This window comes from Otolemur garnettii, unplaced genomic scaffold (genome assembly GCF_000181295.1).
Source record: "Otolemur garnettii isolate 467f Iridium unplaced genomic scaffold, OtoGar3 scaffold00041, whole genome shotgun sequence".
Classification (NCBI taxonomy): domain Eukaryota; kingdom Metazoa; phylum Chordata; class Mammalia; order Primates; family Galagidae; genus Otolemur; species Otolemur garnettii.
In genome coordinates, this window is record NW_003852436.1 from 10192712 (window position 1) to 10219659 (window position 26948).

Genomic DNA, 26948 nt, shown 5'->3' on the forward strand with positions numbered 1-26948 from the left:
TTTTTTTTTTTTTTTTGAGACAGAGTCTTATTTTGTCACCGTTGGTAGAGTGCTATAATGTCATAGCTCACAGCAAACTCTAACTCTTGGGCTCAAAGTAATCCTCTTGCTTCATCCTCCCAAGTAACTGGGACTACAGGTATCAGCCACAACTCCTAACTGTTTCTTTTATTTAGAGACAGGGTCTCACTCTTGCTCAGGCTGGTCGAACTCCTAAGCTCAAGTAATCCACCTGCCTTAGCCTCCCAGAGTGCTAAGATTACAGGTGTGAGCCACTGCGCCCAGCTGAAGCTTAGTTTTCTAATATTTAACTCATCAGGGTTGTAGGGAAGAAAGGGAAGTCAAAAAACTTCAAAAGCAAACTTTTAAACAGTTTTTTTTTGAGATAGAATCCACTCTTTCACCCAGGTTAGAGTGAAGTAGCATAATCATAGCTCATTATCACCTTAAACTCCTGGGGCTCCTGCAATCTTCCTGCCTTAGCCTCCTGAGTAGCTAGGACGACAGGATGTACAATCATGCCAGCTAATTTTTTTTTATTATTTTAGAGATTGGGCCGGCTATGTTGCCTAGCCTGGTATCAAACTCCTGGCCATGAGAGATCCTCTTGGCCTACCCTCTGCATCTGCTGGAATTATAGGCATGAGTCACCATATCCAGAAAAAGTATTATATAGTCTTCTGGAAATGATGATCATGAGAATATTAAAAACTTATTTGGTATGTTGTTTCTTTTTTTTTTTTTTTTTGAGACAGAGCCTCAAGCTGTCACCCTGGGTAGAGTGCTGTGGCATCAGAGCCCAGTAACCTCTGACTCCTGGGCTTAAGTTATTCTCCTGCCTCAGCCTCCCAAGTAACAACAGGCACTCGCCACAATGCCCAACTATTTTTTTTTTTTTTTTTGGTTGTAGTTGTCATTGTTGTTCAGCAGGCCCGGACAAGATTCAAACCCACCAGCTCCAGTGTATGTGGCTGGTGCCCCAGCCACTTGAGCTACAGGCACCGAGCCAAGTATGTTGGTTCTTGAAAAAGTTAAACATGGAATTACCATATACTCCAGAAATTCCATTTGTAGGTATATATCCAAAAGAATTAAAAGCAGAGACTAGGATACTTGTATACCATTTAATGTTCATACTAGTATTACTCACCATAGCCAAAAGATAGAAGCAATCTAAAATACCCACCAATAAATGAATGAATAAACAAAATGTGGTATATACATAAATGGAATACTAATCAACCTTAAAAGAGGAAGGAAATTCTGACACAAGATACAATGTGAACAAACCTTAAAAATACTATGCGCAGTAAAAAGAGCCAGACACAAAAGAATAAATCTATTCTGATTTCACTTACCTGAGATACACAGTATAGTCAGATTTATAGAGGTAAAAAGTAGAATGGTAGTTGCCAAAAATTGGTAGAGGAAGAGTGGGAAGTTATTGTTTAACACATGAAGAATTTCAGTTTGGGAAGACAAAAAATTTCTGGAAATGAATGATAGTGTCGGTTGTACAACAATGTGAATATTTATAATGCACTGAACACTCAAAGATGGTAAAAGTCATCTTATGTTATATGTATTTGTTTTACCACAAGAAACTTTTATTTAAAGTTAGAATGTAGGGCGGCACCTGTGGGTCAGTGGGTAGGGCGCTGGCCCCATATATGGAGGGTGGCGGGTTTAAACCAGGCCCCAGCCAAACTGCAACAAGAAAATAGCCGGGGGTTGTGGTGGGTGCCTGTAGTCCCAACTACTAGGGAGGCTGAGGCAAGAGAATGGCCTAAGCCCAGGAGTTGGAGGTTGCCACGGCACTCTACCAAGGGTGACAAAGTGAGACATTTGTCTCTTGAAAAATAATAATAATAATAAAATAAAGCTATAATGTAAAAAAAAAATAGTTACAATGTGTTATTTTAGGTGAAGGAAAAATATAATGTATATTTAATATAATATTTATATTATTATAATATAATTTTAAATATAATGCTTATATTTAAATATAATTTTTCAACTATATACTACATGTCTAACGTTAAATGAAATATGTCCAGTTTCAAATATCCTATTAAGTTACCAAACATTTATTGTCCTATTTTGTCTGAACACACGGCCTAAACTCAGAATCAGAAAATGTGGTCATGAAAGACATACATAAGAGACTTCTAAGATTTCCACTGTCTAATATTGCAGCCACTAGTCAAATGTACCTATCTAAATTTTTATTAACTAAAATTAGGCCAGGTGCAGTGGTCCACATCTGTAATCCTAGCACTCTGAGAAGCAGAGGTGGGTGGATTGCTTGAACTTAGGAGTTTAAGACCAGCCCTGATCAGGAGTAAGACCCCATCTCTACTATAAGTAGAAGAAGTAGCTAGGCATCCTGGTAGGTGTCTAAAGTCCCAGCTACTTGGGAGGCTGAGGAAGGAGGATCATTTGAGCCCAGGAGTTCGAGGTTGCTGTGAACTATGATGTCACAGCACTCTACCCAGGGCACAGAATGAGACTCTGTTTTAAAAAAAAGAAAAAACGATTAACTAAAATTAAACATTCAGTTATTCAGTGACACTAGCCACGTTTCAAATGCACAATACCTACATGTGGATCATGGCTACTATATTGGACAGTGCAGATATAGAATATTTCCATCACTGCAAAAAGTTCTGGACAATGCTCTTCAAGACTGTAGTCCTAAGTTAACAGTACATTTCTTTTTTTTCTTTTTTTTGAGACAGAGTCTCATTTTATTGCCCTCGGCAGAGTGCTGGGGCATCACAGCTCACAGCAACCTCCAACTCCTGGGCTTAGGGCAATTCTCCTGCCTCAGCCTCCGCAGTAGCTGGGACTATAGGCACCTGTCACAACGCCCAGCAATTTTTTTGTTGCAGTTTGGCCAGAGCCGTGTTCGAACCTGACACCCTCGATATATGGGGCCAGCACCCTACAATAAATTTCTTTACTAATCACTGGTGTATATATGGGGATTGTTGTCAGACCAGAATGAAAACAAAGAACCAACCACATAGAGAAACCTATAGCAGAAATGACCAGCTGATTGAACATTTTACTTTCTAACTAGCCATGACAAACAGATAGAGGCTGAGTGCTATCTTTTTTCTTTTTGAGTCAGAGTCTCACTATGTTGCCCCTGGTAGAGTGCCATGGTGTCGCAGCTCACAGCAACCTCAAACTCTTAGGCTTAAGCGATTCTCTTGTTTCAGCTTCCCAAATAGCTGGGACTACAGGTGCCCGCCACAAAGCCCAGCTAGTTTTTTGTTGCAGTTGTTTAGTTGGCCCTAGCAGAGTCTGAACCCACCAACCCTCGGTGTATGTGGCTGGTGCCATAACCACCATGGTATAGGTGCCGAGCCTGAGGGCTATCTTTATCATATAAATGTTGCATAACTTCAATGAAGAGAAAGTAGAGCCAGTTATATCATTGTGGAGATACTAAAAGATAAGTCTTTTAAAAAATACAATCCCAAGTTGGGAGAAATAGTGTTAAGTACACTTTCATAGCAACTCTATGGAATATTATAAATATTCAAAATCTAAAGTATACAGATAATATATAGCAACCTAATAAATATGCTGATATGTTAAGTAAAACTGGATATTATAAAATCCCTTCCACAGTGTGAATTCAGTTATACATGAACTGTGCAGAGATATGGATAATTACTACAAGGAAACATGAAAAAATAAAAACAGGTGGCATATTTGTTGAAGAACTATGGGCAATTAATAAGAGTAAAGTAACACTGATAAAATATTGTCCGAACAAATAAAAGAGAAAGTAAATAGGCCTATGCTATTCTACTTTCACAATGAAATTATGTATGGTTTTGTAATACCACTTGTGTGTTGCTCTAACCTCAACTCCATGTACAGAATCCTATGTATGGTTCTGTGTCATGCAGTCAATTATTGCTTTAATAAAATAAAATGACTCTGAAAGGGACATTTTCAAAGAACGAAAAAAAGAGAAGAGTCTTTAAGAGTTTATCTGACCCAGTTCTCTGCCTCCGTATAGTTTTTAAAACTAAAAAAGAACAATTTAAAACTTATACAATTTAAGGCAGATATATTTGGTACACATTGCTTCTGCTTGTGTGCTAACTTTTATTGAGCACATCAGTTCGGTGATAATATGCCACTTTATATAAATATGTACTTATACTTTCAATATGGTTAGGTCATAGTAGAACTATGAAGGAATATATCAAGTGCTAGTAAAAAATGGTAAAACCTACACCTTACAAATAACATTCTATTTAAAATGATACTTTCCTATAAATCGAAGTTTCTAGTTTTTAAAATATAGTTCTGTTCTAAAATTGCATAGATTGGCTTGGTGCCTGTAGCTCTAGCAGCTAGGGTGCCAGCCACATACACCAGAGCTGGTGGATTCAAATCCAGTCCGGACCCACCAAACAACAATGACAACTACAACCAAAAAAAAGGAAAGAAAGAAAATAGCTGGGCGTTGTGGCAGGCACCTGTAGTCCCAGCTACTTGGGAGGCTGAGGCAAGAGAATCACTTAAGCCCAAGAGTTTGAGGTTGCTGTGAGCTGCCACAGCACTGTATTGAGGGCAACAAAGTGAGACTCTGTCTCAAAAAAAATAAAATGAATTGTATAGATTAAGGTTATGTCTGTTCAATTCTATAATTTTTCATGTGAGGTATCTTAGAGTTAAGAAAGTGTATAATTTGATTAGAAACACTAAAAAGGCAAGGTGAATGCTGTATTTGCCAACATTATGTTTTGAATGTTTTACCTTAGAAAATAAGTAAAGATAAAACAAGTCTGAATACATCTAACACCAACTTAATGACAGAGGAAAGGTTTTAGAGTTCAGTCCCACTATTTACTTCTACATAGTTATATGTTCTCGTATGTATTTACAAATACATAAATTAATGCTCACAATTATATCTTCAGTGAGTTACTATTTTCCTAATATTTTAAATCAGATGAGTAGCCTCCAAAGTTAAATAAAAAGTATACATGACTAGTGATACCTTAATGTGTTCAAATTGAAAAAGCTCTCATTTTATATTAAGTCAAACATTTTTAAGTCCTAGGTTCAAGTTCCAGCAAGGTCACTACTTGATAGAATATCCTAGTTAAGTCACTTTACCTACCTGGTTTTAATTTCTTATAATGAAAGGTTGAGGAAGATGCTATTTAGTACTTTCTAGTTTAACAATATCTGACTATAAGTTTCTGTCACAGTCAGAAAACTTACCTCTCTCAACACAGGATCATTTATCGAATTCAGATTGACAGCTCCTTCATAGGTCAGATAATAGAACACGTTCAGGGCTCGGACAGCCTCTGGTCCTTGCTGTTTATAGCCAAAAATGAGATCAATCCATTGGTGAAGTTGGCAGGAAACAAATTCACTCTCCAGGGCCTGAAAAAAAGTGTAGATTATAGTACTATGCTGAGTTTTATTTAAAAAATACAGTATATTTGGTATAGACATATTTAGGAAAAGCAATAAAATTTAATGTTAAATTTACTGTGAACAGAGACTTTAAAAAAACAAAACTTATTCTGATGTCCTGCTTTCAACTAGAATCTGTTCTTTGTTTATAATCAAGAGAATCTGTGGTATTTGTTATGCTAAATTATAATAATTGCTTAAGTTTCAGTATTCTATTGTATGGTAAGCACAGTGGTAGGGCTACCTTGGTCACATTTGTTACTCAGGGCCTGACAGGACTCAATTTATACTTCAAAGGAAGGAGGTCAGACAATGCAAAGGCTACTCCGAGAAAGAAAATGTAAAAACATTAAAAATTTACTAGACGCTTGAAATATTTATAATTTTTCTAGAATTAAAATATTTTATAATCTATAAGTGTAACCAAATTATTGAGTTATTTTGATTAAGTTTTTATGCTAACAAATTAGATTTTATAGGGGATACTTATAATTACTGAATTATAAAACCAGGCCAAATATTTGATGCTATTAACATAATAGTGTCCAATAAATAATGAATGAACATAATCAAGTATTCAGTTGAAATGCTGGGCACAAGATTCACTTCCTATTCATTACTATATTCCCAGTGACTAGTACTGTGGCTAAAACAAAATAGATACCAATAAATATTTGTTGAATTTAATAAAGTTATACATACTAACAAGTTTTAAAAATAGGACACTTATTTTTTTGGCAAGTATTCATCTTTATATTATTTAATATTGTTCAAAATTATTATAACATAAAAGTTTAGCTTTATGGACTAGTTTACAAAAAAATAATGCTATTGAAAGCAAAGCATTTCAAACTTATAAACTCTGAAGCTTAACTAAAAGTATACAGCAGTCCCCCCTTATCTGCAGGGGATACCTTCCTGGAACTCCAGTGGATGTCTGAAACAATGGATAGTACTGAACCTTATATGTGTGTCAATGTGTGTCCCTATGAAAGGTTTTTGAGGTTTTTTTGAATTGATGTCTCCCTCTGTCTCCCTGGGGTTGAGTGCCATGGCATCATCATAGCTCACAGCAACCTCAAACTCCTGGGTTTAAGCGATCCTCTTGCCTTAGCCTCCCGAGTAGCTGGGACTACAGAAGCCCACCACATTACTTTTTCTTTTTTAATAGAGATGAGGTCTTGCTTTTGCTCAGGCTGGTCTCGAAATCCTGAATTTAAGCAATCCAGTTGCCTATGCTTCCCAGAGTGCTAGGATTATAGGCATGAAGCACTGGTACTATGTAAGTTTTGAGATAAGATTGTGTTATGGTCCATTATTTCATTTCCAAGAAACACAGTCAACAGCATCTTTTCTGATTCACCTATGCCAAGGTTTAACTTGCTTGGTTTATTGGTGTTGCTGGGAGGACTTCATTTGTCTATGTAGATTTTATATTTCTTAATAACTGTGTATCTCAAAACTTTTATAATGACTTACATATAAATATATACTATTTTTTCCCAATACATATGTATCTACTACCTACCTCTGATAAAACTTAATTTATAAATTAGGCATAGTAAGATCAATAACAATAATAAAATAATTACAACAAAATACCATAAAAAATACTATAATAAAAGTCAGGTGAATGTGCTCTCTCAAGGTGTCCTACTCTACTGCATTCACCTGTTTTTTGAACCTCAGCTAACCACAGGTAAATGAAACTGTGGAATGTGAAACTACAGATAAAGGGAGCCCACTATGCCAGGTTATATCTGGAATCTCACTGAAATTAATTCTTATTTTTAAAGTAATAGGTAAATGACTGTGACATATTTTTGGTATGCTTACTGCTATGTTATAAATATAAGATATTTGTTGGTTTTAAAGCAAAACTGAAGAACTTCTATAGCAAGCAACCAATAAGATATAACCCATCTTGTGACAAAAAATGTTCTTATTAGTTCACAGGTATATAGTAGTGTAAATGTAGGCTTTATTAAAGTAAGTGCATACAAAAAAGAAAAAATGTTTATGGATAATACAAATAATATATTTCTTGTAACTAATGACATTTAACATGGCCTCATAACACATATCACATACTATAAAATGTAAAATATAATTTTGTAACTGATTAGGCAATTCTCACATTCTAAAGTATATTTCAAATGACATGTGCCTAAAATACATTCAGCTAGCTTCAAATGAGAAAGTTATTATTTTAGTAAAATGCCTTACATTTATAAATGTAGTAAACAGAAGAGAGCACAAAACTGCTATGTATTTTATTTGGAATAAGAAGTAAAGGGCTTGTAATAATTTTAAGGAAATTCCTATTTTAAGTATATGAATTTAAAATAATCTAAAAACCAAGGCTACTAATGCAAGTTATACACAAAAATGATACGTTGTTTCATTAACTTAGGCCTTCGGAAGGGATGGGGTGGGGTGGGATGGGGTGTTTAAAATGACACATAAAAACAGCAATTGTCTTAATTTGTGTGCAGTGCACTCCACACAAAAGCCCTAAATATGTTCAAATTAGAGCAAGCTGCTTGATTGTCACTGCAGTCTCATGTCACATTAATGCATGACAAACATTAAACCATACACTTAAATGGCAATTTATATCATTTAAATGTTTACTGCCAGACTAGCTCATCACTCATTTAAATGTGACTTTCTGACAGCTAATTTCAGTTAATTTTCTCCAATTCACTTAATTAGAACTTTCAATCAGGGAAGGACGTATACATATCTTTGAGCTTATATCCTTTTTGGTTATTGTGCTAAATCTAAGTTCATAAACTGCTGAAACCTCTATGGTAATAAATTAGCATGTAATATTCCTGAGTCCACAAAAGTATGACTATATGAAGGAAACTCACAGTATGTACTTTTAGAAAGAATCCACTCTTATTTATGTAAATAATACTCTCGCCAGTAGTTTAAATAAAAAACGTTTAGTTCATATACATGCACTATTGAAACGATAAAAAAACTGCATCCAAGCTAATTAAAAATTAATGATTTCAAAATTGTTTAATAAGATAAAACAGTCAGGAGTCTCTTGAGTGTCCATGGTGTTGTGATCTGAGACCATAAAATTCTAGAAGGCTCAGCAAATGAGGTACAAATGAATTTTCTCAATATTAAAGCTCTAAAAACTAGGGCAATTTTATTTTATGTGTTATCACACAAAGAACTGTTGAATTTTCCTTATGGTTAACTACTTTCTGCATATTCAAAATGGTGAAGTTGGTTAAATTTAGATGCTTATAGCTTTACAGCTTGACAGTGCATCAGAATTTTAAGCAAAAATGCTGAATGCAAAGATATTGTATGCTCATATTATGCTGCAAATACACATGCAGAGGAAAGCATAATACCATGACTCAGCCCTCACCTTACATTGTCACAGCTCAGTCCTTAAAGGGTTGATCAGTAATTCAAGAAACTACTGGCAATTTTTTTCCAGAAGTTGATAAACATGTTACCTTCATGAATAAACTTTAAATAATTTTTTAAAACCTAAATTAGTAATTTCATTAGTCAGCTTCAAACATACCCTGCAACATAACAAAGCTTTAAAAAGAATAACTGATGAATATAAGAGAATTCTAAGATGTTCTGAAATCATTTTAATACAAAGTTTAGAATTTTAATATCCTTTAGACATTATTAGCAAATGACACTTGTCTATCCCAAAGTTTAGATTAATAAACAAATGCACTTAGGACTTGAAGGAAAGGGAAGGACAAGTAGGAAAAAATTAAAAGAAAAAAAAAACATACAGAAAATCATTCAAAATGAAATTCAGGAATTTAAATCACAAAACCTGTATTATAGTTCTATAAAACCCTTGTTTATATATTAAGATTAAAAATACTCTATATAAAATTCTTACTTAGATCCACAAATTTTATTCACCAAACAAAAAGAAAGAAAAGAAAGAAAAAGAAAATGCCACTGGAATGCTAAGCATTTGAGATTTTTTCAAAGCCTTTAGGACAGACAGTCCTCATTAAGACTCAAGTTAAATATGGTTTGCAGCTAGGGGATAGTAACATTCTTCCCCATGCTGCTCTCAAACGTAACCAATCAATTGTTAGTACTCCCCTAGCAGGCTGGATACATCATTTACATCCAATGTGTGCTCTGAGTAAAATTTGTAAAAAAGAAAATCCACTAAAATGTCCGACACAATACAGTAATATTCAACTCATCTGAGTTATTATAAAATAAATCAGTGACTAATGTCCAATTGTTAAGGATCAAATAAGACTATGAAAAGACTATCATATGAAGCCTCACACGAATTGTCAATCCAATCCAGGGGGACTCATATTAGTCTTGACAAACTGTCTTGGGGCTGATATCTGTTTTTTTAATGAGATCTATTAGGCAGAGACTAAAACACTTGAGATACGCTAAAAAGAACAGTATACAGATGTCAAATACAAACACTTATTAGTAATTTTCATTTGTTTGGTCCACATGTAGAATATCAACATATTAAAGCATTACTATTAAAAAGATAATAGTAAATTATTCATAAATAAATGGTTTGTGTAACCCTATGTCAGACATAATTATAACTATATGGATATGTGTATAACAGATCTCACTGAAAGAATACAATCTATATTATCCTAAAACTAACCCTTTAAAAAAATAGATTTACTTATAAAATGTTATATAAAATTATACTTGTTTTCTATACAAGAGTTAAATAAAATAACATGTAAAAATAGTTTGTTTTTTCCTAAAATTCTAACCCATTTGAAAATAAAAATTCTAAAATCAAAGGCATTATTTACATATGCATGCTTTTGTGATACTCTAGCAATTTCCTCAAGACCAAGAAATCGTACTTGTTTATTTGCGTTTCTCATATGTGTCATTCCTAGATTAATACTAATACATATTTTTTATATTTGGACATAACCTCAAGACTGTATTGCCTTCATAACATAACAAAAGATGACACTTAGAACTGGATCACTCGGCCCTTTCTCTTCCTTTTCTTCTCAGTGCAAAATGCTTGGATCTCTTCCTAGCCAGCATTCTCTTAGATCTGCAGTTGGGCTCCACATTCAATCCTCAATACCATCTTCTTTGTAGTTTTAGCCTTTTTGTAGACAATCCGCTTAAGTCTGCTCATCATAGCCACTCTGCTTCCAGTCATAATGTGACTTTTTCTGGAAACACAGAGAATCCTCGCCCTTCTTGTAAGTACTGTGTCACTTTGTGGGGTCAATGCTTGCCACACCTCTTACAGAAAGTCTGGCATGGATTTTAGGAATGTTACCGTGTTTGTGGGAGTGCTATCAGCAAGAAAAACTAATATTTATTCTTTTGCTAAATGTTCTTACTCTGTACCATTAAATAAAGCAACTAAACAAAACTAGTGATATCTATGAGATAAATGATTTTTACAAAAAGTAAAATAAGATCAAATATTATTTACAAATTTTTAAGCATATAAAGATATGACAGAAGGAAATAGGCCTAGGCAGTCCAGATACACGTTTCTGTACACCTGTACCACTACTTCCATTCTCAGACTTCTAGAAGGCCTGATTCAGTTCCAAGATACAACATGCTACAGCTGTAAGTTTTAAATAAGAAAACAAAAATTGCTGACAAATCCTCCTAACTTGATTTACATTTAATTATAAAATGTATAATCATATTTATAATGAAAGATGAATAATTAGCTTTATAAATTTTTAACTATACTTATAATTAAGAGTCTTAATTCATTTGAGCATAGCTAGCAATATATTTTAAAGGGATTGATGTTTGGTCTGGCCAGAAGGTAATCAACAAAATCATAAGCTTGGAGTTGTATTTTTCATTTTAAACACGTTTATATAGCCTTCTTCCTATACACACACACACACACACACACACACACACACACAGGAGATTTAAAATGAACAGGTCTGTTATGTTTGCATGTGCTGGATTTCAAACACTAGTGGTAATGTTTCCTTAACATTGATATATGACCTTTGTAATTTACATTGAAGAAAGCTGTTTTTTTCAGCCTAATTAGAACTGTTTCAAATTTTCCTGTTAAATATATGATATAAAGTCCTTTCAACTTTTTTATTCTAGAGTTTCTTTCCATGTCAACCTTGTTCCAATCAAAATATGCTTTGAATTAAATGATTTTGATTGAATATGTGGATCACATTTCACTTCTAAGATTTAAAGTCCAAAAAGGAAAAGTTTAGCCTGTTCAAACAAAGCAAGAGCAGCCACTTTGCGGAAAGCTATTCACATTTAAGAAGACTGACAAATTGTTTGTGTGCACCATTAGGTCTAGTTTCTACAATAGTTGCCAGATTTCCTGTCCCCCTAATAAGATACATTAACTCCTTAAATGCTGGCTCTGAATTTGTCCTGAACCTGAGTAACTTTAGCAAATTTTTAATTTACCTAAAGGCAATTTACTTCTTTGAAATAAATTGAAAGAAAAGGAAATCTGCTGTTAGCTATACTGTATAAAAATTTTCAAATAGCACAGGTCACAGACAAATCAACTCATATTTTTACTCATATTAGTAATGTATCCATAGACAGTTAATTTTAAGGATTGTAAACTGCTCTTAGCAAAGAACATTTTTTAATGTTTAAAGTGCAAATATGTTTTCTGAATGGGACTCATTAGAAGTGTCAAATTTATACCAATTCTCATGTTATCAAAAACTGTATTAATTTAACCTATTAAGAATTACTTGTTCAGGTAAAACTCAACAGTGGGAATATTGAGTATTTAATAAATTATAACCTGAGTTTCACTTTCCCCCATAATGATTACAATTACACATACAAATATCACAATGCTTCAGAGTTCAGAAATTTACCATAGCACAAATATTTAATATATAACCAAAATATGAAACAAATTTTATATGACTTACACAAAAAAGTTTAATTTGGGGAGCTTAAAAATATGTGTGAAGCTGGACATTAGTTCAATAAATCATGAAGCCAAAGAGAGAAAAAAATGGATGATCAAAGAAGTAGAAAACAGTTGTGGGATGCTAAGAATAAAAGTTGCATCTGACAGTTTTTAAAAATGAAATTTAGTCAACAATATATTTAAGATCAGCATGAAAAGCAGATAGAGCAATGCCTAAAAGGGGTTCTATATGTCTAAACTGCCCTTGAACTGTTGGACAGAAGAGAGATTTGGGAGTGGGCAATGCACGATTCATTTCTACATTTGTATCATTACTAAAGAAAAGTGTGAGTTAGTATCGTATCTTGATATAACCATCAAGCACTCAAGCATCTTTTGGCAGGAGAATCATTCTGTCTACGATTGTTATTGTGTAGTTTTAAATGGACTAGTCAACCAGCTGTTATATATTTTACACACTGAAGGCCATGTTTCCTTTGAAATTCATAGTTTTAATCTCAACTGAAGTCTGTATTGCTGTGTGCCAAGATCAAAAGGATTAGGCAAACTTGTACAATTACCCTCCTTTTCAGAGAGATGATTTTTTTTTTTTTTAATGTTTAAAGTACTCCTATATGCTGACATTTTATCCAACTATTTTCTTTAGAACCACAGAACATTAAAACATTTAATTAACATTTCAACCTTTGGTCACTCTTAATCTAAAAATCTAGGAATTCATAACACAGAGATATGTTCAACTAGTTATAGTATAATACACATAAAGATATGGAGCTTTTAAAAAAATTCTAGTTTAATAAGAATGGATAGGGAAATAATCATAACTATCTATTTTATTTGTTTGCATTTTGTGCGCCTTTGTTCAGAAATAATTCACAGACCTTGCAATAATGTATATACAGTAAGAGAAATTTAACAAAAGTAAGATAAAAATAAAGGATAAGAAGGAGCTATCACACAAAAATTATGCCATGAAATTCCATAGACTTGTTAGAAGGAACCCATGGATTTGGTGCTAAGCTTTTTGGCAGGCAACATAAAGATGAAACACGGACAATTACAAGTCAAAAACAACCAAATGTAAAGACAAACCAGATGGCCTGGAAAAACACATTATTTCTATTCCTGAGATAAGAAATTCCTCCCTTGGCAATATGATGGAATCCAGGTATTTGACTCTCAGAGGGACTGATTTAATCCTTGGATAGATTTAAAGTATAGACAAACAGAAAGACTACATAGTCTTCAAACAATCCTGCATAAACATTATTTCTCTTAGAGCTTTGAATGGTAGGTTCTAGATTACACTTCATGACAAGTACCTGGAATACAGCATTTTAGTTTTTTATTTAAATGCAAAGCCAACATGCTTCAAGAACAGGTAAACTGAACCATGGAACTAATAACCTGGTAAGAATATAAGGGGCATAAGGAGAAAGATACAAACCTTTATGGAAGGCAGGCTCACCTTTTGGAAGGGGTAGTAACCTACCTTAAGACAAATCTAAACTGTCCTACACAAATAAATATAAAAACAAAAGCTTCCAAATGTCAAACATGATACCTAATACTTGCAGACATGAAAATGTTTAAAACAGCTGTACTAAATGGTCAACTCTTTAAAAAATTAGTAATGTATCCATAGATAGTTAATTTTGAAGACTATAAACTGCTGTTATGCTAAGATAAACTATTATAAAAATATACTTAGTTAACATATTAATCTAAATTCCTTATTTACCCATGTTGGTATAGAAAAACGAATTAGTTTCCCCTTCAGCAGCCATTTAAAACTGTATTAATTGACTATAAGGACTCCTAGGGCTTTTCTTTTATAGTCAGTTACAAAAGAAAGGAAAATAAAATAAAATAATTTAATCCCTTCCCATTTACTTATCCACATAGATCTGATAAATACTAGCAGTCTCTTGCCTTTGAAGATGGCCAGACCAGAATCTCTACTTATTGCCAGATGTAGTTTAATCCCATGGGGACTCCAGACAAAAACAAGGAGCTGTCTACCTGGCACCATGATTCCTTGGACTGACTGCCATAAACTTACACATGTATTGGCAAATCAAATCCTTGGCAAAATACAATATTTGTTATGTTATCACTCCTAAGAATATCTAATAAAGAAAAACTTCAATTAAAGAAAATGAATGTAAAAGTTGCTGAATATGAAGCATTGATAAATTCAGCCAGAGAATTTCTACATGTATTTGCAGATACACTGTATAAGACTAAGAAGTGTTTTTCATTCTGCAACTTTTGATTAATATTAGTGGCTCTCTTACCCATTCATTCAACAAACATTTATTGAGTACTTAATACAGGTCTTGCTCTGTGCTAGATTTGGGGGATACTGAAATGAGATGTCCCATTTGAAGGAGAGAAGGGGAGGTAAAAGGTCAGCTCTAAGTCTATTATAATAATCTAGGGGAGGGGTAGTGAGAGACTAATTAAGAAAGTAGCACTGGGAATGAAGAAGAAAGGACAGGCCTCAGAATTATTAGTTAACAGTAACTGACTACAATTTGAAGGGTTGAAGGCAAGGGAATTCAGGATGACACCCAGGTTTCCAGTTTGGACCTTAAGCACACCAACGTAGAAGTTTATATGGTAGAAGATTAGGTAAGTTTTGAGGCTAGTGTTAATATTTTGAACTTTATTTTACAGACTTGAAGTTAACCTTAAGCCTTTGCTTTGGATCAAGACAGAATTAAAACAGAATTTTTGTTATTGTTTAAATATTAAAATATAACTAAAATTTGTTCATGCTCAATAGTGGGATGCCTAAGCCAAAAAATCCTAGGTAACAAAATGACCACCAGACCTCACACCAGTGTTGCCCAACAGAAATATATGCAGCCATACATGTAATTTATAATTTTCTACAGCTACATTTTAAAAAATAAAAAGAAACAGATAAAATCAATTTCTAACAATGTCTGAGGACTGCCTTTTTTTTTTTTCACAGTTCACGGCTGGATACTTTCTGGATAGCTCTTGTAATTATATTTAATTAAGAATATAAAAAATATAATTCAGGTAATCAACATAAAAATATTTTGTATTCTTAGAAATCTAGTATGCATTTTATACTTAACAAGTGTACAGTGTATCAAGATTCAGATTAGCCACACACATTAGTCACAAGTGGCCATATGTGACTAGTGGTTACAACCTGGACAGTGGAGCTTTAGTCCATTGCAAATAGTGAATCTGCATGCAGATTTTGATACAAGATAGAATGCATGAGTTAACAATATTTAACACTGTTGAAATACAGCTTATCCTACTGAAAATAAAAGATAAAGCTTACAAAGCACAAAGTACTTGCCAGACTAAAATGACCTTCAGTGCAGTTCTGAAGAGGTCATTACAATTCTCAGTGCCATGACAAATGGCTCTACCTTAGGACATGACAGCAGAAATATAATATCTTCAAATGTGAAATAGACATAATGTTCCACATCTACAATGTATATTCTTTAGCCACTTACAGATCTCTGAAGAAATTTTTTTATAGATCTCTGGCAACATCTGCAAGATGGCACTATGACTACCCTCCACACAATAAAGGTAAAAGAGCTAAACTTTTACCTTTCCATCCTTAAAGGTTCATGGTTAGAATTCTTACATAATGGCTACTCATCTCTGTCAGGTATGTACTTTAGGAATTACCACGTAGCCATAGGCTACAATTTAGTACCAGGGACATCATCTTTGCTGAAAGTCAGACAGGCGAAATCTGCAGATAGTGTGGATGCATTCATAAACCCCTACAGACTTCTTAACATTTTTAATAACACTCCATGATTCCAAAATTAAGTCTTGGCTCTGAATCTTTCTGAATTATCTATGGAATGATGGGTAGTAAATGAGGTCAGTATTATTTCATTATTTTTATGCAGTGGTGAAAACATAGGCAATATGAGATCAAGAATAGAAACTTCTTGAAACGATTAAATACATTTGTTATTTATATTTCTTTATGCCTGTGGGACCCCTCCCTGCTTTCACTTCTTCACTAGTTTCTCCTCTTTCTGTTACAGGCCCACCACCGAAAATGTTTTTGCAAAGATCACTGTCTGCATGCAATCGATGCTTGTCTTTCTGCACTTCACCTCCCTGCATTACGATGTTTGTTTCTAGCTCTCTGTCCTCCTCGCTTAATACACTCTCTCCAGGTCCTCTCTCTACATTTCTCACTCGCACCTCCTACTTCAGAGTCTTTTTCCTCTTTTTACTTGTTTAGTGGTCAGTTCACAATTCATTCCCATGCTGCCTGCTTCTGATAAAATCCAGGCTTAGATGAACCAAACTTCAACTCCTTAAAGAGTTAATTATTACTCTTTTCCAGAGTTTCAAGTCTAAAACATTAACTGCCCTTTAGAGTACTTCTTTTGGTGTACTTTAGGGAACTCATTTAAAAGCAAATGATTAAGGGCGGTGCCTGTGGCTGAAAGGATTAAGGTGCTGGCCCCATACACTGGAGGTGGCAGGTTCAAACCTGCCCTCCCCCTCCAAACAAAAAGCAAATGGGTGGCGCCTATGGCTCAGTAAGTAGGGTGCCAGCCCCATATACCGAAGGTGGCGGGTTCAAACCCGGCCCCAGACGAACTGCAACCAAAAAATAGCCGGGCCTTGTGGTGGGCACCTGTAATCCCAGCTACTCGGGAAGCTGAGGCAAGAGAATTGCTTAAGTCCAGGAGGTGGAGGTTGCTGTGAGCTGTGTGACACCACAGCACTCTACCAAGGGCAACAAAGTGAGACTCTGTCTCTACAAAAAAAAAAAAAAGCAAATGAATAATTTTTCCCCTCACACTTGCTCCCTTTCTACTTTTGTGGTTAGGAACTAGGTCCTTCACCCAGGTAGCCAATTCAGAAACGTGGCAATCATCTTTACTTCCCCTTTCCATTCTCCCCAAAACCTTACCTCTGACAATATGACTCCTACTATCTTCCTAGTTCATTCTTTCTTTTCCTTCCACTGTGACTACCCTTGATTCCATGCTTCATTGTTTCTTGGTTCAATCATTCTAATAGTATCCAAACTCTTTCCCTCTAAAATTTCCCCTTTCAATCCCTTCACTGTACTATGTGGTAATAGCTATCTAAAACCTGATCAAGTACTAACTGCTCTCCTTAAAATTTTTAATGTTTCATCTTTCCCTGAAGCAGGGGTATCTAACTTTAATATGAAAACCACCTGGACAAGGCCTTAAAACACATATTGCTAGGCTCCCACCCGCAGGTTCTATTTTAGTAGATCATGGGCAGAGTCTAAGAATTTGGCTGTATATCAAGATCTCAGATGAGACTGATACTGCTGGTCCAGGAATCATCTTGTTAGCATCATTTCCACAAGGGAAAAAGTCCATACTATTTATAAGGCATTAAGAGTTTTTCATATAATCTGCCTCCATCCATACCTTCACACTCAAAGTTCTCTCACACATGTTGAACTCTACCATTTGAACTAAGTGTAGCTACACTATAAACTCAATGTCTTTGTTCACACTGCTGTTATAGCTATAATGCCCTTTCCATCATCTTACTCCCTGGAAAACCCCTACTCATTCTTAAAAACTAAGATCCAAAGGGGGTTCCTTGGTTAAGCCTTCCTCAACCTCACCAAGAAGCAGAACAAGGCTTTCCTCAGAATTCATTATGAGTGTGTGTGTATTCACCATAAATGCTTTCATGGTAGTCTTCCTACTTCTTCATGATACATCATCACAAGCATTATACAAGGTGGGCATAAAGTTCGTGTGCAATTCAAAATATTTTAACATAGTAAACTGTACATGAACTTTATGTCTATCCTGTATTTATTATTTGCCACATTACATTATGTATTATCATAGTGATATCTGTATGTATGTACGTATGTATGTATTTTGCAGTTTTTGGCTGGGGCTAGGTTTGAACCTGCCACCTCCAGTATATGGAGCTGGCAGCCTACTCCTTTGAGCCACAGGCGCCATCTGTATTTGTATTTTATTTATTGTCTCTCTCACAAAACAATAAATTCTAAGGGTAGGTCCTATATATCTTCCTTCTCACTGCTGTATGACCATTATGTAGTAGGTACTCAAAAATATTTATTGAATGAATAAATGACTATATCACTTAATCTATTTCTCTAATTAGTCACTGCCATGTCTTCTGCTCTTCATAATGGCAGCCCCAAAGGGCAGGTGTCTCCTGATTTTGTGATCACAGACCTAACAATCTGTAGGCCTCTAACAAATGTCTGTTGAATAAATAAATGGCATTTAAGAAATTCTTCTGATTTTAGCACATACAGTTCAATGCCTATACATCAGGGACTATGTAAAGCATTATATAAGAAGCATGAAATCAACCATAAAAATGTTGATACAGTTGATACGGTGTTAGTTTGGCAGAAGTATAAAAATGTAAAGAATTTCTGATTATGGGTGGCACCTGTGGCTCAAAGAGTAGGGCGCTGGCCCCATATACTGGAGGTGGCAGGTTCAAACTCAGCCCCAGGTGGTGGGGGGTTCAAACCTGGCCCTGGCCAAAAACTGCAAAATAAAAACAAAAGAATTTCTAATTACTAGCCTTTGCAAATGAGATGTCTGCAATTTGTTAACCACACAACCAAATCTGAGGTAGGATGACTGCATGAAAACAAAAAGAAATAGTGAAGTAGATATGAAAGCATCTATCATCTTTTAAGGTTTTGTTTTCTTTTCAACAATGTCCAGAAGATGAATGCAAATGATATGGATAATATACTTGACAGAGGCCATAGAAAGACAGTATACTGTATAAGAAGAATGCATCTGAAGACCAACTTGAGGGAAATGCGACTAAATGACAAGAACAATACAATACCAACAGCAGTAGCAGTTAACATTCAGTGAATGTTTGTAATGAACCCAGCTTCACGCTAAATGTTTTCCATGGATTATTTTAATTAATCCTTACAGTATAATCCTATGAGATAAACACTAAATTTTTAAAGGCTGGTTTACAAATGAAACTAAGAATGCTTAAGCATATTGCCTGATGTCACACAGCTAGTAAATGTCAGAGTTGGGACCTAAACTGTATATTCCTTAACAGATTTTAACAGTAAAAATTTTTAAAAAACAGCTGTCAGAACAACACAGAGAATACCAATATGTTAGTTGCTAAATTCAAAGATGTGTGATAAAGAGACAATTCATTAAACAGAAAACTATTTCAGGAATGGAATCAGCAGTAAGAGTTCATTCTGCTAATTCTAAACATTCGTGGACATTTCTAAAATGTGATTTCATATATTTTAATTTCTCCATTTTTGACACAAACTGTTTAACTTCCTTAAATCAAACTACTATGCAGAATAAACAGAAAATTTCTCTTATTTCCTTCTTAAACAATTTTATTGACCTGCCCAAATGGTTTTATGATTTGCTAATTTTTGGAAAATATTTTGAATACTTTTCACATACTAACACTGATCAACGTAATCTATTCAGGACACTGATTATGTGCTTTTTATTTTATTTTTTAAAAGGTAGCACAAACCTTATTTACTTTGGTAAGTCTGACATCTCTTAAATGTGCCATCTGAAAAATGCTTTTAAACTAAAATACCATAACTGATATGAAACAATGTCACAGAAATAAATCTGTTTTGAGATATTTTCTAAGCTTTTCAGAAAACACCCTACGATAGCTAGTAAAACATGCTATAGTTCTGTAAAATCTGAGTTAGAATCACTACCTTTATTAGGTTAGGAGAACTGAATAAAGGACATGAATGTATTCATCCTGACATCAGTATTTTCCTCCTTTGTTGCTCTAAAATATAACACTTCTTTGTAGGATGTCTACAGTTGCAGTTAAATTCAACTCAAAGGAAGCAGTTACAAGACCGGAGTCTCTCAAATGTATTAGTAGCAATATAAGCACTTAAATTTTTCTTAAATACGTAGATGAAAAGACAAACAGCACGGCAAGAGTTAATTGAAACATTGCTGTTTAAGAGCGACTGGGGTGAGGAGTGGGGGCTGGTGGATAGTGGGAGGAGGGAGCGAGGCAGAGAGATGCAGAGTTAATCAGGGAGCAAATCCAAAGCCAGGCATGGATAGGCCTCACTAATGAGCCTCAAGTACCCTGCAGTGGTTTTCAAACTTAACTGGCTTCAAACGATGCCACCCCATGACAGAATGCAGCTAGCCATAGAGGAGGGTGATTAGAATAAATGACTGGAGTAATTAACTCTGATGTGAAACCACCTGATTGGAAAAGAGAAGCCAAGAGCTATTTAGCTGATGGTTCTCCAGTAGAAAAAGGAAGCTTTCCCTTTCTCTTGTGTGGGTGTTCAGTTAGAACTCAACTCTTTCAAGTAGGTATTTGGTAGCACTAATGAAAAGCAGCTTTCATTCAAGGGCCTCTCAAGGGCCTTCCCAATCATTTTGAAAGGGGAAGAAAATAAAAGCTTCAAAGTAGAACTAATTTACTTTACTCCCCTACCTCTTAGTGAATTTTGCATTAGTGAAGTCTGCATTAGTATGTATGCTAACAATCTGCCTCCAAATAATGTCATCAAATACTAAAAATTTTTATTTATGAATAACCAAATATTGAGCATCATTTTAAAAAAATGTTTCTGTCTTTAAAAATATTGTACACAGAAAACTTTAACCTTATAATAATTAACTGCTGATCAGTTATAATACTTCTTTTATTGTAAAGTACCACTGGAATCATTCTTCCTATGGCAGGAGACTCTATCATAAGAAAGAGGAGTATAAGGTATGAAGGTGCATTTATTTTTAAAGAGAAAAGAAAATAAGGTTGAGGTAATAAAAGAAGGAGTACATGTGTTTGCAAAAGGACAGCTAGCTTTCTTACAGTGCAAATTGAGCCAAAAAAAAAAATCCACCACACCTCTTGCCTGCTTAATTTTATATAAAGAGGAATTACAAAGACTTGGGGGCATTACTACCTGCTGTTTTACAAGTAATCATCAATTCATTGGGCCAATGTTGTTCTGTACCTGCTGAGTTAATGTTCCTCGACACACCCCTCCCCCCAAACAGGTTCACTGCCCAGTAACAACTACGGTGTAGTAGCACATGTAACTTCGCAAATGTTTATGCCTAAACTCGGATTTATTTGACAGCTTTACACCTTTGGGCATGATATAATTAAATGTTTTGACAGCTAAACAAAAACTGTATAAATTTAAAAGCTATTAGGAGCTCAGCAACCAGAATCAAAATGAAGTAATTTGCTTATACCCTAAGCCACTTTTAGCAATGCATTCCAATAAAAAGCACAAAGAGAGGGATAAACGTCTATCCACATGTTCTAGCTAATTCCTTAATATTCTTCTGAAAAATATTCTCCTTTAGAAATACTGATAATGAATTTAAAACAACAAAGGCAACATAAACACATTTAGGATTGTCAATATTGTCCCTAAAATCTAGCTGTTGGTATTTTCTATGACTTACAAACAGCAACAGTAAAAAGGCAAAGACTAAGAAATGGTATATTGCTGTGTTTTTAAAAGGCCACCAATGTTCTATTTAAAAGGATTTAAAGCAATACAAGAAGAGTGAGAGGTCCTTCAAATCCAGCTATTAATAACTTATGGGTTAATCCTCATTATTCTAAGGTGCCGGGTTCCAGATTTTCACAGTCCACTGTGCTACTGTGGCACTCTGAGATACCAATTCTCACTTTATAATACCCCCAAGTTTACAGCTTACCTTCAGAGAAAACTACTGTTTATTATCTGAGCTTTAGAAAATGTTCCTGTCAGTAGTATACTTAAACACATAGATTTTAAAATTCTGATACCTCTAAAAATGAAGAACCCAAAACTGTAAAGCAAAATTGTCCATTAAATCATAATTTTTTTAAAGTGAAAGGATGACATATCTGTTATATGGCATCACATTACCATTCTAGATAGCATGTACATAGTGTTGGCTTACAGTCTAACAAAAGAGTTAAATTTAAACAATATCTAAGTTAAAACCATTACTGAAGCATTTGGACTCTATCATTATAGAAGAACATTTAAAATTTACTTTTCATTATGTAATGATCTTAGGAGATACTATATCCTCACTAAAGGTAACAATGATCAGTTGTTTATTTAAAAAAAACAAATCACTATAATGTTTGAAAACCAGTCCACTTTTCATGTGGTGTTTATATTTCACTTAATCATTCTTGTTGGAAAGACAGCTCTAAGGGAAGAAAATAATGGGAACTAAATCCTGTTTAACTTACACATGCTGATGTCAAGTAATTTTAAAAAACATTTTAAAAAGAGTTTCTCATGTACACATCTAAAAACACTGCTGCAGTATCTAATTGTTCTCTTCCTCTCACTCATGTTAACAGGATAGATGTCTTTTTGTGTACCATATTTGGTTTCACTGGCACATAGCCTGAAAAAAGATTAGACTTTTTCAAGTGTTCAAATATCTGATGGTGTATGGACTGTGGGAATAAGGGACTGGACACCCAGAAGCTGATATAGTTCCAATGTAGCTGCTTTCTTTAAAAAGAATGAAATAAATATAATACAATAAACTAAAGTGATTTTTTTTCCCCTAAGAAATATTATCTTGATGTCTTTTAATTATTTTATTATTTATCTTCTCCATGGGCAACATGTGTTGAAAAATGCTATTAAATAACCAAATGTTATCAAATACATCTGACAAAAATGTATGTATCTTCCAGATCTTCTGATTAGAAGGAACTAACCAGTGGTGCTGACCTCTATAATTGAGCTGAAAGCAGAGAAATTAGAATTTAGCCCAGGTTGCCTTTTTATAGGCAAAGGTACTATGTTTAGAATATTTAGAAATTGCTGGGCAGCCATAGGGGTTCAATGACCTTCAGGTGATAGTCACTGAACATACATAAATGCATCATGCCTAATAAAATATAATATGTTTTAGACCTACGACCTTTATTTTATGTACTGCTGAGAAAGAAAAGAACAGCAATATAATAATAACAAAATGCTTTCTTATGTAGAATTTTAGTTTTATATAGATTGGCAGAGCTATCAAGCTTTTTAGACATATATTTTATTAAGTATTATATATATGTATAACAAGAAAATACAAATGAAGTAAATTGGTTGTTTGCAAAATGTTTTCAAGTTTAACTCACAGGACTTCCTGACTTGGTGCTGATGTGTTTCTCCACACAATATTGTCCTTGGGTGCTTTAAGAGCATTAGCGAGGTAGCAGTCATTTTTCTTTTAAGAGCCCTAGACTATTATCCCTAAAATCTTCTTCCAAGTCCCATGCTACAAATTTTGATACTGACATCTGGTCTTTTTGACAGCTTTACACTTGTTCCTTAGAACTGTGTGTTTTCCTCATGCCTGTTCTTTTCTCGTCTCTTCTGGTTTAACTATGCTACCTCTACCTTAATGCCTCTGTGGTAACTCTATATGAAGCTTACCAGAGTACATTAACACTGTTTAGTGGAAGGCAGTTTGGCAGGTTTTTACAAAACTAAACTTTCTCCTACTGTATGATCTAGTAATTCCACTGTGTGGTATTTATCCACATGAGAGGAAAACTTACATCCACACAAAAACCTGTGGATGAATGTTTATACAAGTTTTATTTGTAATTGCTAAAACATGGATGCAACCAAGACACCTGTGAATGGATAAACAAAACTGTGGTAAATCCATATAATAAAATGGTATTCTACAATAAACAGAAACGAGTCATTAAGCCACATAAAGACATGAAAGAACCTTAAATGCATATCGCTAAATGAGAGACACCAACCTGAAAAGGCTGCATACTGTATAGTTCTAAATGTATGATATTTTTGAAAAGGCAAAACTATGGAGACCATAAAAAGATCAAAGGTAGCTAGGGTGGAGTAGGAAGGTGGAATGAACAGGTAGAGCACGGTGGATTTTTAGGGCAGTGAAATTATTCTGTATGATGCTACAATGGTAGATACATATTTATACATTTGTCAAAGCCCATGCAACGTATAACATAAACCCTAATATAAACAACAGATTTTAGTTAATAATTTATCAATATAGGCTCATCAATTATAATACAGGAAGTGTACCACACTAATACCAGATGTAATAATAGAGAGAATTAGGGGAGGAATAATGGGAGGGGTAGAAGAGTATTCTCTGAATGTTCTGCTCAATTTTTGTGCAATCTTAAAACTGCTCTAAAAAATAAAGTTCATTAATTAAAAAAAATGTTTATATCTCTGTCTCTTCTTCTTTGTTCTCTTTGGATCCCATACCTAAAAAAGTTATTAGTTATTATTGGTACTCCCTAAATTGAAAGGAGTGCAGACCCCCAAAGAAGAATCTCATACCCTTTACTCCATCAAGCATGCCATGGCATATAGTAAGAGAAGCAATAATTCAACTCATAAGTTTAATTGAATTCATAATTTTCCTACCACTTATATAACTACATTCCAGCAAGAATCTAATATTTACTATCTCTTATTATGTTTGGGGTATTCTGCTAGGTGCTGTGGTAAAAAGACAAATGAGGAATCCTGTACAATCCTGGGGGGAACTCCAGTCTAATGAAGACATAGCAGGAAAACAGGTTATAGCAAAGAGCTGAGAACATACAGCAAGCTTAAGCAGTATTATACAAACTTTCATATAAACATATAATTATCATTAAATCTGTTTTCCTTATTTATGAGGTAAAAATGTGACTTAACATTAATTAACACTCAAGATATCATAAAGCTTAAGAATTATAATGCTATCTATATTCTCATCTTTAAAATGTTTCATCAAGTTATCCTTGACAGGCTCGGCGCCTGTGGCTCAAGTGGCTAAGGCACCAGCCACATACACCTAAGGTGGCGGGTTCAAATCCAGCCCGGGCCCACCAAACAACAATGAGGGCTGCAACCAAAAAATAGCCAGGCATTGTGGCGGGCACCTATGGTCCCAGCTACTTGGGAGGTGGAGGCAGGAGACTCGCTTGAGCCCAGGAGTTGGAGGTTGTTGTGAGCTGTGATGCCATGGCACTCTACCCAGGGGGATAGCTTGAGGCTCTGTCTCAAAAAAAAAAAAAGAAAAGAAAAGAAAAGAAAAGTTATCCTTGACAAATTATGAACTGTCTTTATAAAGCATACATCATTTTCTTCAATTATTTTGGCTCTGGATCAGAGTCCTATTCCCTGTCAGCCTTCTTGATGGCTTTAGCAGAATGATTTTCCTCTTAAAGCCTCCTTTTCTACTCACTTTAGCTGTCTTTAAGCATTAATATACCTTTGGTTTAATAATCCATGCAATTCAAATCCAAATGTCCTGGATTAACCATATATAATATCTTTTATTCTGCAGTTAATTTTTCTGTCAAAAATGCTCTTTTTGTTCACTTCTTGTGATTTCTTTTGGTTCTTAAATCACAAAGATAATATGACAGTAAAAATAGCCAGTATGTACTGGCTTACTAATGAGTACCTGTGATCATATCTATAAATTATATCAATTAATTCTCAAACAATCTTATGTCTCCAAAGTAGATATTTCAAATCACTATAATATTTTCTCTCCATCTGATGAAGTAGTTTTGGAAACTTTAACAGATCTGAAGTCCAAGCCTGAGTAATATCTTGGGTAATATTTAAGTTTTTAAAATTTCAATTTCTTAATATTTATAATGTAAACACAATATGCACCTCATAATACTATCACAAGAATTAAATTATGTTTTTTTTAATTTCTTTCTTTTTTTTTTGAGACAGAGCCTCAAGTTGTCCCCCTGGGTAGGGTGCTGTGGCATCACAGCTCACAGTAACCTCCAACTCCTGGGCTCAAGCAAGTCTCCTGCCTCTGCCTCCCAAGTAGCTGGGACCACTGGCGCCCGCCAGGATGCCTGGCTATTTTTTTTGGTTGCAGCCATCATTGTTGTTTGGCAGGCAGGGCTGGATTTGAACCTGCCACCTTAGGTGTATGTGGCTGGCACCTTAACCACTTGAGCCACAGGTGCCGAGCCACCAGAATGAAATTATATGCTGATGCAGAATATATTCTAATTAGATGTCAGTTCTTTTTCCAGTTTTCCTTTCCAGTAATCCTTGGATTACTAATCTGGGGAAAGTCAGTTGCCATACAATGAGGCTATTCAAGCAGTCCTACAGAGAGGTGCATGTGAAACTGAAGCCTTCTGCCAATGTGCCAACAACATGAGACATTTTAGAAGCAGATCATCCAACCTTACTCACACTTTCAGATGACTACAAACAGACAGCAAACATCTTAACTACAATCTCATGAGACAGCAAGTAAGTCAGAATCATTTAGCTAAGCCACTCCCAAATTTCTGATTCAAAAGGACAATGAGAAATAAAAAATGTTTACTGTTGTTTTAGCTGCCCAATTTTTGAGTAATTTATCACACAGCAATAAATAACTAATAGACTGTCTGGTCCACATTTTCCTCAGACCTGCTTGACATGTTTCAACTCATACCAAACCCCATTTTCAACTAGACTCTCTCACCAACTTGACTGTTTCCCTATCTACTTTGTTAATTCCCAATATTGGTA

General features: G+C 34.6%; 1 protein-coding gene across 5 annotated transcripts in view; it reads right to left on the bottom strand.

Annotated features, from left to right (window-relative positions):
- Nucleotides 1–26948, bottom strand: part of LRBA (LPS responsive beige-like anchor protein) — a 736826-nt gene that overhangs the window by 90305 nt on the left and 619573 nt on the right. For all 5 annotated transcript variants that reach the window (XM_023513466.1, XM_023513464.1, XM_023513465.1 and 2 more), the window contains one exon: nt 5254–5421. In XM_023513466.1, the coding sequence (XP_023369234.1) occupies nt 5254–5421 (168 nt within the window). The remainder of the gene's footprint in view (nt 1–5253; nt 5422–26948) is intronic.